At 49.8% G+C, this 13,464-nt stretch overlaps 1 protein-coding gene across 1 annotated transcript in view; it reads right to left on the bottom strand.

Annotated features, from left to right (window-relative positions):
* The window catches only part of FAM65A (family with sequence similarity 65 member A), a 64,719-nt gene that overhangs the window by 18,325 nt on the left and 32,930 nt on the right, over positions 1-13,464 (bottom strand). The window contains exons 6-13 of the mRNA XM_015407095.1: positions 11,720-11,872; positions 11,556-11,619; positions 10,896-10,939; positions 10,099-10,224; positions 9,578-9,726; positions 7,520-7,649; positions 3,951-4,664; positions 1,575-1,627 (exon numbers count right to left, since the gene is read on the bottom strand). Of these exons, the coding sequence (XP_015262581.1) occupies positions 1,575-1,627; positions 3,951-4,664; positions 7,520-7,649; positions 9,578-9,726; positions 10,099-10,224; positions 10,896-10,939; positions 11,556-11,619; positions 11,720-11,872 (1,433 nt within the window). The remainder of the gene's footprint in view (positions 1-1,574; positions 1,628-3,950; positions 4,665-7,519; positions 7,650-9,577; positions 9,727-10,098; positions 10,225-10,895; positions 10,940-11,555; positions 11,620-11,719; positions 11,873-13,464) is intronic.

The raw sequence follows: 13,464 nt of genomic DNA on the forward strand, positions 1-13,464 counted from the left end.
AGGAAAGCAAATAGCACAGAGATGTTAATCTATTTGGGCTTTTCTCTGCTTCAGCTTTAAGCACATCTCTCCCCCCCCCATTTCCTGCCTCTGTGACTGCAGCCACTTAAGCTTGGAAGCGGAAAAGAGAGAAAAAGAGAGAGAGAGGGGAGAGGGAAGACCTGGTGTTTGTTTATACTATTTTACTTTATTAAAAATTGTATACTCCACCTTTCCTGTAGTTCAAGGAGGCTTACAAATACAAATCTGAGACACACAGAGTGAAATCCCCCCTGCACCAAAAAGCTTGCCGCTGACGTGCTATCAAAAGCCCCAGCAAACAAAGATGCCTTGTAGGGGCCCCTAAACACATCTAGAGATGGTCCCCCCCTTCACCTCCTCAGGGAGCCCATCCCACCATCTAAGAGGTTTGGATGGAAATTAATAAAACAGCAGGTAGTAAACTAGCCGTATTAAAAAAAAAAAAAAGATATCCTACCCTACTGGGTTTACTAAAGGATTATTCCAGAAGGGCAGATGCATTAGTCCACTGGAAAAGCCACAAAACAGGAGCCTTGCAACAAAGACTAATGAGTTTTTTTATTCTAGGATCAAATATTTTGTATACTAGGGCTCACATTTGACAGATGTATTTTGTTCCTCAGCACATGACAACAGTAGTTCTAGTCACTGCCACAAAATGTCCCCACAAAGACTGGCAGACCTCTACAAAGGTGACTATTGACTTGGATAGCCCAGGCAAGCCCAATATTGTCAGATCTCGGAAGCGAAGCAGGGCCGACCCTGGCAAGTACTTGGATGTGAGCCCTCCTAGGAAAACACGGAGGTACAGCAAGTCACCGCTCTAAAGGTCCAAGCCCCACTAGGGGTCGCCAGAAGTCAACCATGACTTCCAGGCATGTGTGTGCGCATGCACCCCCCCCCCCAAATTTACAAAGTTGACTATTGAAGTGTGCATCTACAGAGGCTGGCCTATTGCCAAACTTTCAAAATTGCACAAAACAGTTATCTTGAGGGACAGCAAAACAAGTCACAAACATTTGTAACAAGTTGAAAATTGCTTATTTTTTAAACAAAGAAGGTAAGTTAGATCATTTATTTCATTCACGCAAGTCACTTGCATATGCGCTTCTCAAGAACTAAATATCTTTATTATTTCTGTTTTGAAAGATTTACCTATTCTTGATGCTGTTAATAATCTCTTTGAGAGATCTTTTTTATTATCATGGTTAAATAAGGTACTTCCCTCTTTTATGAAATCAATTATGATATTAACCAGAATTTAATAATAAGGCAGTGGGGGGACAATCCCCCACCCCAATGCCCCCTGTCTTACTGTCCTAACTCCAAATGTTTGGAGACCAGCTATCAAAACTTCAACGGGGGGACTTCCGGTTTAAGAGTTTCGCTGCTCGGCGCGTCCCGTCTTGCTCTGATAGGGACGCGCCGAGACCTGGCTGACGGGAGGGGTCCAAGTTCATCCCGGACCTCCCCGGGGTCTCTGTAGGAGACCCTCAGCCTGGGGAGCTGAGGAGAGCCTCTTCCAAGGCGACGGCCAAGGAATTGAGGCTCACCTTATCCCCAAAAGGTACCGTTGCCGTGGAGCCAATATGGCACTTAGAGATGACTGCCAGAGCAAGCGACCACGATCAAAACCTTAAAATGCTTCCAAAAGATCTCCAGGTCTCCAAACTGTGAGTTAGGCAATGCTCCGGTGAAAAAGCGAACGGACCTTGGTAATAATTGGAAGCGCCTAAGTTTGAAGCGTGGAGGGAAGAGGGACTAAGCACCTCCCCCCCCTTGTTGAAAAAGATTTAAAACCAGTTTTAAATCAGATATAAAAAGACTTAGAGCAAATACAAAAACTGCCAATATATACAAAGCGGATTTAATCGTATAACTTTTGCCTTGTTTTGGAAAACTTACTTCTTGTTGATATTATGGCTGGGAGAGGATGGAGGACGCCGGAGAAAAAACTGGTGACCGGAAATAACATACCAACGACTCCCTCTCAGAACCAGGAAGTAACTACAGACTTTTCTTCACTGTGAGCAAATGCACTGCACCCCCTAATGGAACAGATGACTAACCTCAACGCCAAACTGGACAGTGTTAAAAAAAACGGAATCAAATGGATAAAAGAACCTCAGTAACTGAGAAAATATTGAAAAAAATGGAAAAACAGACTGAGAGTATCAACAAGAGAGTAGATGAAGCAGAGAAGGAAAGATCCTCTGATAAAACACAACTAATACAGCTCCAGCTGGAAAGATCTACGTATGTTCTACGTTTCCATGGGATCCCTGAAGAGAAGAATGAGGATTTAAAAGAACTTTTGGCGGAGGCTTTGGCCCCATTAATGGATTATAAACAGGAAGACCCGGATTATAACGAAAAATAAACTCCCAGGGGAAACCTATTTAAAATTCACGAAATGATCTACCAGAGAACTAGTGTTAAAATCTACAAAGGGAAACCCCCTAAAAATTAAGAATGAAGAGATAAAAATACTAAAAGACATTCCCTATGAAGTCAGAAAACAGAGGAAACTATACAGGATGCTTACTCTCACTCTGCAAAAAAAGGGAGTACCATATAGATGGTTATTCCTGGAAGGACTGAGCTTCAACTATCTGGATAAAAAATACAAAATTGACTCTGTTCCAAAAGCCAAAATATTTATGGACCAAATGTTTAACGTAAAATATAAGAAAGAAAAGAACTAACAAGAACAACAGTTCTTAAAGGCAGAATTTGTGTTAAGCTATTAAATGCATATTCTTAAAGTAATACTGTAATGAACCAACCTGTATACCAAACTTGAAACATTAGGTTAATAAGCCTTATTTTTAGCTAATTAGATCGTGACATGTATTAACTTTCCTTTCCCCAAATCCAATAGATGAAATAGTTTAGAATAGTAGCTTCCTTTCCCCATCAAGTAGTCTTTTATGTATTAGTTTGTCCTCTTCCCATTTCCCATAGCTATAGTGATAGGGTTTTAGTTTCCCTCCCCCTTCCAATTTTTAGTTGTAGTTTTTGTAGTTTATAGAAATAAAAAATCCCCTTCGGGGGGCATAAAAAAACCCCTTCAATGGGGAACTGGCACTGGGTCAAAGCACCTTAGGAATTTCAGGCTCCATTGAAGTAAGCCAACAAAAGCACCTATCAAAAAAACCTTTGGGCTCCCTCAGTCCTGGGAAGACAAGTCCAAAAGTATTGTGGGCAAAGTCTTACACATGAGATGCAAGCAAAACACTCCCCTGTTCTCTGCACTTCTGCATCACATTTCAACACAGAACCTGAATGTCATCTTCCCTGCCCCTCAGCACTTCTGATGTGGTGAAGGATGCATTTGCCTCTATTTATTTATACCCCCCCCTCTTCTCCCCACAGTTGGGACTCAAAGTGGCTTAAAACATTGTTGTCCCCGCTCCCATTTTCTTACAACAAACTTGTGAGGCAGGCCAGGCTGGGAGTGTCCACGGTCACCTAATGAGTTTTCATGGTAGAAACAGGGATTCAAACCCAGGTCACCCAGCGTCCTAGTCTGCCACTCTGTCCACTACACCACACTGGCTCTCAAAGGCACATCTTGGTGTGCAGAATGTTCACAGTGCAAGCCGCCTGCGCTTTCTGCAGCACACAAAACTCTTCTTAAAAACCCTGGAGGACAGAATTGGGGATAGCTGGCAGATATAATTGAGCATGATTAGAGAGAAGGACTTGTTGTCCAGGCCAGCTATTCAGTGCCCCTTCCTGGATTGCAGCAGCAGAACAAATCATGCACACTGTGAAATAATTTACAAGATGTCTGCAGGCTCCAGAATCCAACTTCCATTGGTGGAACTCCGGTACAAGTGACAGAATTTGCAACACCCTGTTGAGAAGATTAGACTGCTATTTTTTAAAAGACGGCTAAGTATGTGCAAATTACTCCGCACTCTTACCAAGAGAATCTCTTCTAGGTGCTTCAGCTCTTGCTCCAGCGTCTGTAGCTCAGGGAACTGTCCCCGGTAGTCATCCAGAGAAGAGGCCAGAGTACCAATAGCCTCCTCAAGTCCACAGTCTACAGGTTTGGGTCTCGGCACCTCCAAGACGCCTACTGGCTGCAGATCCACTGAGTCAGGCTTGGGCTCAGTCAACGAGGGTTTAGGCTGTGGAGCTTCCTGACTCGGGCTAACAACGTCCCCATCTTTCTCCACTGCCACACTAGCTGCCCCGGCAAACTCGGCCTCCTCCTCTTCACACTCGCTGATCCGAGTGTCCAGCACGGAGGCTGTGCCTTGGGCCAAAGAGTTCGTTTCCAGGGCAGGCGAGACCCCAGGACTTCTCTCTTGAGGGCCAGCACATCCTCTGTCCTCGGAAACCGGCAGGTCCACGCTGGCCTCGCTGATCTGGCTAAGAGTCCGGGCATAGGGCACGTGGCCGTTGGCTACCGTCGCCACCTCCTCCTGTGGGGCCGGTGGGTCTTTGTCCTCAGGCTGCGTAAAGGCAATTTCTATGGCGGGTGCAGTGGCTTGCACTGCGGGTTGCACGACAGGTCGGGGAGGCATGTGGCGGGCACTTCCGGACAGCTGCGGGCTGGAAGAATCGTCAGACGACTCTGAAGATATGGACCAGGCCGCCCCGTTCTCCAGATCCTCCTGTTGCCGCAGCATATTCTGTAGGAAACACAGCACGGGGGCATCAGTGGACGGGGTTGCAAGGAAAACGGTGCGTCTGTATGAGCACCACACAGCCCTCCTTTGACCCCCTGCCCCAACAAGCTGCCGCTAACTACCATTTTATACCAGGCTACCGCTGAGCTGCTCCTTCCCCCGGCCCAGCTCACTGGGAGTCAGTTCATTCTGCAGGCAGGGGGGGGGAAACGATACACACAGGGGGGATTGCTGCTCTTCCACTGGAGTCTCACAACTTTTTACAGCCAAGGTCGTCTGCTGCTCAGACCATTCCTTATTTTACAGCGGGCGGGCGTGCAATCTGAAGAAGCCCCCTTGCTAGGACCTGTGAAGATGGTATCATTCTCGCAAACAAGAGATACCTGCTCTGTATTTTGTATTCAAGGATGCAGCCTATCAACCCACGACCAGCCGAATCATCTTCTCTTACAGGTGCAAATGGATCCAGAGCTATCCTGGGATATCATTTCCCCTCCTGCTCTAACAACTCAAGTCTCCCTTGTCAAGTAGGAGACAGTGTCTCTGAGAAACAAGATGGGCATAAGCCCCTGTTTCTAATCTGTTTGACTCCATACCCTTCATGCAGAATAGAGGGACACTGGCTCCTGGCCTTCCATTCAAGCTTTTCCCATTTAAAGCCTTCTTCTACACGGTTTCTAAATTTCCTGGCCTACTTCAACCCATGGGCTCAAGGTACTGGTTTTGACCAATAAAAACCTTGATGACCGTGGACCTACCTATCTGAAGGACCGTCATTCCTAATATCCTCCCTAGGTCTTTTGCTGCAGTGACCTCTAAACTCTGAAATGGGCTTGGGTGATAAGACTGGTTCTCTTCTGTACCGGCAACGTAAGGAAGGAATCTACAGCGACAGAATGTAGATGGAATTGCCTGCACTACATTCATCCTGCCTGAAGGGGCAGCAGCAAGCAAGCACATAACAAGCAGGTTGGGCAGGGAGGACTGCCGAGTGGCCTGGAGGGGCACAGCCCCCTCTGGCATGGATAAGCACTTCTCTTGCTCTACTGCAGCAGGCTTCAAATGGGGGAGGGGGTGAAGAGTGTCACAGGCTAATGCACAGGAGGCAGAGCGCATGTTCCTCTACGCCGGGAAGCTATGCGAACACTACGGGGCCATCACTTACAGAGTCCCGCACTGCCCTCGTGCTGAGCTGCACAGAGGAGACGTCGCTGCATGAGCAACTCCGGGGGAGCCTCTCCAGGAGGGTCTCCCGGAAAATATCCAGCAAGGCCCATCTTGGCTTGGGTGACGCCGCCCGTGGAAAGCTCTTGGTTGGAGAAAGAGGCAACCGTCAGTACCAAGGGTTGGTACCACCCAGGTCTTCATAGGTCGGTGCCCCAATCTCCCATTAATCAATCGGAATTAAGAAACCCACCCACCCGTCCCTGTTCAATCCCTCCCCATGCCTAACAATCAGGCCCACTGATGGTCTCCGTAAACTCCAGTGGCCCTAACAGCAGCTTTCCTTCCAAGGAGGACACAGTCCCCTTTTCCTTGCACCCAAGAACATAAAACGTCTACCGTTCTTAAATGCCATGGGAACACCAGACTCAAAGTCTCTGATCAGAAGCGGGCATAGAGAGCAAAGGAAGTCCATTCATTGTTTTTAAGAAGAAGAAAGAGACATCAGTTGGTCAAAGCCATGGGCTAGATCCAAAGATTCGTCAGCAGAAGATGCTGACCGAGGCAGACCTTTGCCTTCCTCTCCAAATCCCCCAGGGCTCCTTCCTCAACCCAGAGGAAGCTGACCTGCAGAATCAAGGGACCCACAGGGACTAAGAAAGACAGACGGATCGGGAGGCTACACTGAGGAGTGGGGAGAGACCAGAATCACCCCTCAGACCGCTTTCGTCGACACGGCTCTGCTAATGGATGGAGGCCGCTGTGGCTCCTTTCGGCTCATTGGTGCAGACCCCTCACTCATGCGGCCGCTAGTCCCCAAGGGGCCCATGACTCTGCAAGTCAACATTCCCGGGACTGGAGAAAATCCCCCTCCCCCCAAACTATGGGACCTAACCCTCTATATTACGTGTGCACACATGAAGCGGCCGTATACTGAATCAGACCGTGCGGCCGCTAGTCCCCAAGGGGCCCATAACTCTGCAAGTCAACATTCCCGGGATTGGAGAAAATCCCCCTCCCCCCAACTATGGGACCTAACCCTCTATATTACGCGTGCACACATGAAGCGGCCGTATACTGAATCAGACCATTTGTCTATCAAGTTCAGCATTGTCTACTCAGACTGGCAGCAGCTCTCCAGGTTGTCAGGTGGCGGTCTCTCACATCATCTACAACGGTACCCTGATAGCTGGAGATGCCAAGGATTGAACCTGGGACCTTCTGCACAACAAGGAGGTGCTCCGCCCCGAGCTGTGGCCCCTCCCCAAACTGGGCACTGGAAGGCAAAATGGAAGCTGCAACCCTGAGGGCGACAGACAGAGATGCTGTGCATCTTTACGTGGCGAGGCGAGTGGCCCTGTGGACTACAGCCCGAGGCCGCTATGATGTGACAGTCTATTCCTCTTGGACAGCCAAAAGGCTGCGCTGTCCCAGCTTGGAAAGGGCCATAAAAGTAGCCAATTTAACAAGTACATCTGAGAAAGACCCAGACAACAGCCTGAAGGTGCACACTGCATACCATATAGCTCTCCAAGACCGCTTATGAGCCATAATGTAAACAGCATAGATGGAAAAGAAGGCATCGCACAGAGCTGTACACATTCCGTGCTCTTGGGAGGAGGGAAGAGACAGAGAACCCCACCCGCTCCCCTCCCTGCGACCCCGACAATCTCCTGCCCAAAGACACCACTCACATAAAAGGCCTGTTCACGCATTGAGGGTGTGTCAGGCGGGCTCTGGTTGTACATGGAGAGTCTCTTGTTGACCGTGGATGTCTTGTTCACGGTGCTTGCAGACGATGGCTGGTCTTCCTTGTCGAAAGGGCTGAACAAAAGGAAGCAGAGTGAGAATGGCTGGCCTCCTCCGTCTTGTGGTGCAGAGGCAGCCCGGGGAAAGGGAATTCAACACATTCCCTTAGTTCACTCTTAGGTTCAACATATACATCACGCAAGTTGCATTTGACTCTGACATTGACAGCCACGGTTTGAGGCTGCCTGGCAAGCCGGAGTAAGAAACCATGGCTCTGTGCTAACTGTTGTTTGCCATGATGCCGAAACGGAAAAAACAGCATGAATGGCCACCGTTCTACCCCCAGAGGATGGAACACCATGCAGGCAGGAGACAGAACATTAAAACACACCACTGCTTTAGGACCGAGCATGCATATCACACCCAGGGGTCATTTCGTAGAAAAAGAGCTAGGGGAACTCATTAGCATAACTCATTAGCATATGTCACACCCCCTGACATCACCGGAAGTGTGTCATAAGGCCACACACCCCGCCCCCAACGGTCCCGGCTGCTGCCGGCCTTGCAGCTCCACGGCCGAGCCCCATGAGGGGCCCGGCGGTGGACCTGCAAGGCTGGCGGGAGTGCAAGGAAGCCCCGCGAAGCCCTCCCTGGCCCCAGGCAGGCAGGGGTGGGGAGAGGCAGGGAGGAAGCAACTTACCCTCCCTCTTCTCCTGCCTCCTCCTGGCTGAATGAGGGCAGGAAGCGGGGGGGCCGGAAGCAGGGGGCGGGGCTTCGTCATGTGCCCCGCCCCCCGTACCTCACCCGGGGGAACTGCGATCCCCCGCGATCCCCCCCGAAATGACCTCTGATCACACCCATTCTGTAGTCACTCCACTGTAGTCCCATCAGTTACTGAGCTCAGTTCAAGTACTGGCTCTTACATGCAAAGCCCTGCACAACCTTGGACCCTCCTATCTTGCAAGACCGCTTTTCCACTTGCGTCCCACCACGCCAACCTGGCTCATCTGATCAGGGCCTGGAGCCACCCTGCAGATGGCCAAGACCAACAACTGCCTGTTCGTGTGCCTGTTCATGGCCCATACCTTATGGAGGTTGGAAAGTCCCCCCACACTCCTGGCATTTCCCAAATGATGTAAAGCAGAACTGTCCAGGAAGGCATTTTCATAAAGGAAACAGGACTACATCCTAGCAGACTGGCCCAGGAACATGCACTGGTTTCTACGGATGTAACACCGTGGGTTTGTATTGTTTCGCACGTCACATTTAATGACTTAAGCTTTGTTCAGACAAGAGCTCCGTTTTCAGATTCCTGCAATTCCTAGTCTTATGGCATTGCTTTTCATTCCTGACTGCACTGATCAGCATTGTGTAACCCACCCTGGATCTCTTTTGAGAAAGGCAGGCTGCAAATAATGTAAATAAATACAACTAACTTCTAGCCCAGCCTGTCGTGCCAAGCTTTGCGCTTGCAAGGAAGGGGTTCCCCCCCTAGCTACACACAAGGGAGAACTGGAAAACATGGTGAAGTGGTACAGTCTGTATCAGTGCAAGACTCTACCGCCTCCTTTTGCTGTACGGGTAGACCAGGCCCAAGCAACCCAGACCAGGGGTGGTATGTGTGAGAGGAAGGTCCACATGGGGCAGCTTGGGCACCTCACTCAGCCAGCTTTCCAAAAGCAGGGTGGAGCTGGGGAGAAGGGACACGATCCGTCCATACTAAATAACGCCCTCCGACCACTGTGTCCTGCAGCATCTCAGCCGTCTCTGCAATCACCCGACAGCACCCTCTCCATGGCTCATCAGCGGAGAAACTTGGTAGGCTGAATGTTTTCTGCGCAGCTGGGGTGTTTTATGTGCCTTTCTGCTCCTGGGCTTCTGACTGGCTGGTTGTAATGGGTTAATTTTACTGATTTTATCTTGTACGCTGTGAGACACCATGAGCATGTGTCTGAAGAGAGGGCATATACGTTTTAAATGAACAGGCGCCTCTGGCCACTCACTTCCAGTTGACCTCCAGGCTCAGCTTGATGGTCCCCAGGTCATTGATGTCCACGGCCACCACCTGGGGAAGAGCCGCAAACAGGTCCTTGGTTTCGCAAGAGACGTTCCCCACGACCACGTGACTGGCCAGGCTCTTGAGCTCTGTCACCTGGGAAGAGAAAGGAAAAGAAGAAGAAGAAGAACAACAAGAAGAAGAAGAAGAGGAGGAGGAGGAGATTGGATTTATACCCCGCCCTTCACTCGAAATCTCAGAGCGGCTTACGAACTCCTTTCCCTTCCCCTCCCCACAACAGACACCCTGTGAGGTAGGCGGGGCTGAGAGAGCTCTTTCGAGGACTGCTCTTTCAAGAGCAGCTCTGACAGAACTATGGCTTGCTCAAGGTCATCCAGCAGCTGCGAGTGGAGGAGTAGGGAATCAAACCCAGTTCTCCCAGATTAGAGTCTGTGCACTTAACCACTACATCGAACTGGCTAGCCTTTCCTGAGAAAGGGACCGCTTCGTCAGGAAGGTGCTGGTTACCTTGATGGACAAGAACTCAGTGATGAGGGGGAGGAAGATCATCTCCTCACTGTCCCACACTTGTTTGTTGTTGGCTTCAATGCGTCCACGCAGCTTCCATCGCTGCCGTCCGTACCTCATGAAGATCTGCCACAAGGGTGGGGAGGGACAGGACACTGGAGTCAGCCAGGCCGACTAAACAGCATGCGGCTGTCTCAGAATTCTTAATTCATTCAGAGAGTTTATATGCTGCCTCCTCTGGAGGAGGCTCACAAAGTAAATAAAACGATAAAATCATAACACAGCACAGAAGCCATAAAAAGCATCAAAAACCCACTGAGAGAAAAGGCAACATAAAACATGTACAGCTAAATACTAACGCTTGGCTGGAAGTCCCACTGAATACACCTGAGTAGGATTCCGAGTAGACCAGCTCAGGTTTGCCCCTTAGTTGCCTAAGACGAGTCTCATAAGATAGTTCTCAGGCTAGAAACGGACCATAAAAATTATTTAAAAGATCAACCCCTTCATTAAAGCCTGGATGACAAGAAATGTTTTGGTGTGGTGCCTAAAAGAAGCCGATGTGGAGATCCAGCCTGCAACAATATCCCCAGAGCCAGGGGTGAGGATAACATCACAGAGGAGGCCAATGTACCTCACCCGGGGTTGTTACCAAGCAAGACTTCAAGCACGACAGACAGACTCAACCCCTCAAACCGGTTTGTTCAAGCACCAGCCAAGCACTGTCACATCTCTTCTCCAGCATCTAAGCCCCCTCCACAGCTATATAACCTGAATGCCAGCCCTTTTTCACAAACCTCGTATTGGTCCCCAGCGCAGAGTCTAGCAAAGCCGGCCAGCCCTGCAAGAGAAATGGAAAAAGAGTCAGAACAGACACCCCAGTCCCTTAGCAGGGCTATTTTTGGGCAGGAACGCACAGGAATGGAGTTCCGGCTGGCTTCAGAGTTGGCCACACCCACTACAGCTAAAACGTCTGTGCTCGTGGCTACAGAGGGAAGGCATGGAGAGCGACCCCCCCCCGCGACTCCGAAGCAGGCAGGCCAGGGCCCCCCCCCCTGGAAGGATTGGGGAGACATTTAAGGGCCAGCTTGCCAGGCATCCCGCAGCCGTGGGGCAACTGGGCAAGTCAAGGGAAGACATGGGGGTGTGGCTAATGGGGGGGTGCTAATGAACTGTGCTGTTGGGGTGTGTGGCCTATTAGGCTAACGAGTTTCTGCTGTTGGGTGTTGCCTATTATGCTAATGAGTTCCTGCTGGGCTTTTTCTACAAAAAGAGCCCTGCAAGAGGTTTTGAGGACCAGAGACAACGGGGGAGAAAAGGTGCTGGTGAAGAAAATGTTAAGGAGCCCCCTCCCCCCCATTCAAAACCACACTCAAGCTGCTTTTTTTGTTACAAAACGGCTGCCAAAATATTGGCAAGCTTGTGTGTGACATATCATACTCCCCGGGGCTCGGTACCTTTCATCTTGATGTGGAACTCTCCCAGATGACCCTCCAGTTCGCTCTCCAACAAGCACATGTTCTGTCAAGGAAAGACATCAAACAGCGGCCCATTAAATGCCACCGACCGAGACGGCCTAGCCTGTGGTGCTTCCCCCCATCCTCTTCCCATCTTGGCTCACCTCTGTGTATTCTTTATAACCTTTGCTGGCTTCGGCCAAACTCTCGCGGGCTTCCTTGCTGCCGGGTGAGGCAGCTGTGTAGGCCTTGACCATGTTATGGGCGCCATCCCGGAGCCGCCGCTGGATGCAGTAGGCTTCGTAGAGCTCATCTATCTGTTTAAAAAAACACACCAAAGAATCCACAGAGGTCAGGGGAGAGGCCATAGGGCCTGCTAGGTAGAAGGAGAGGCTGTCGCAAAGCCAGCAGAGCCAGAGCGGTGTAGTGGTTAGGGCATAAGACTAGGATCTGAGAGACCCAGGTTCGACTCCCCACTTCGCCACGGAAGCTTGCTGGGTAACTGTGAGTCTGTCACATCCTCTCAGCCTAACCTACCTCGCAGGGTTGTTTGTGAGGATAAAACAGAGAGGAGAGGAGAACCATGTTGTGAGCTGCTTTGGGTCCCCATTGGGGAGAGAAGTCCCATTGGGGAGAAAATACATGAAGTCAAATAAAAATAAATAAAGCAAAAACGTTGCATATCAAATGGCATCTGAGAGACAAGTTTAGCAAATTTTTGGCATTTCGCTGTGGTTGCGCAGCATTGCCAGGTACAGCAAGAGGCTTTTCATGTTGGCTTATGATACGGACTCAGTCCTTAGGCACTGAAAGTTTAGGTTAAAATCTCTACTCTGCTATTGCAGCTGGCTGGGTGACCTTGTACTAATAATTATCGTATGGTAGCGTGTGTAGTATAGCCAGGAGATCCTAAGATTGTGCGGCAACCAGAAGTTCTAGCTCTTTTAGTGTTATGCATCACTAGATGGCGAGCTAGACTTGTAATTTCAACTTGCACAGACGAAGTAGAGTGCAAGATGACACCAAACCCTCCTATTACTTGCCCACCAACATAGAGCACCAGGGATGCTGGTGAGAACAGGCGTCTAAACTTATGGCCTGAAACATCTTTTTCCTCCCCTCCCCCCTTTAAAACTTTTTATAACATTCAGAGTGATGGAGGAGGAGGAGGAGGAGATTGGATTTATACCCCGCCCTTCACCTGGAGTCCCAGAGCGGCTTACAATCTTCTTCCCTTCCTCTCCCCACAACAGACATCCTGTGAGGTAGGTGGGGCCCAAGAGAGCTCTTTCGAGGACTGCCCTTGAGAGGAGAGCTCTAAAAAAGCTTGTGACTAACCCAGGGTGACACCAGCAGCTGCACGTGGAGGAGTGGGGAATCAAACCCAGTTCTCCCAGATTAGAGTGCACACTATTAACCACTACACCAAACTGGCTCCAGGATGTGAACCCAGGTCTCTCTAGTCATAGTCTCTAACCACTACAACACACTGGCTTTACCCCAAATTAGTATGTACGTGGGCAGGGGGCAGAATGCTAGACGAGAGAAGCATTTAAAAAAATACATTTGAGTCCTAACAGGGATCTCTGAGCAAAGCTTGAGCAGGCATGGAAAAGTCAGGGCTGTGTGCACATACAGCGCTGGGGCAAGCACAGAAACCACATTGCGGCATTCCAAGCTCTCTTCAAAGCAAGTACCTAATTGCATGACCATGGGGAGGTGCGTGCTTGAAACATCCACTGAAATTTCAGAAGAAAGGTTTCCAGTAGTTCTCCTCAATGCCACAACCCCCCCAGCCCGCTGCCCTCTCCCTGATGAGCAAAGCCGAGCATTTTAAAATTAATACACAAATCTGCCTGAAATGCAAAATTTACAGAAGGGCACAAATACACACACCCCCCCCCCCCCG

Source organism: Gekko japonicus, unplaced genomic scaffold (assembly GCF_001447785.1).
Source record: "Gekko japonicus isolate JY-2015 unplaced genomic scaffold, Gekko_japonicus_V1.1 scaffold2778, whole genome shotgun sequence".
NCBI lineage: Eukaryota > Metazoa > Chordata > Lepidosauria > Squamata > Gekkonidae > Gekko > Gekko japonicus.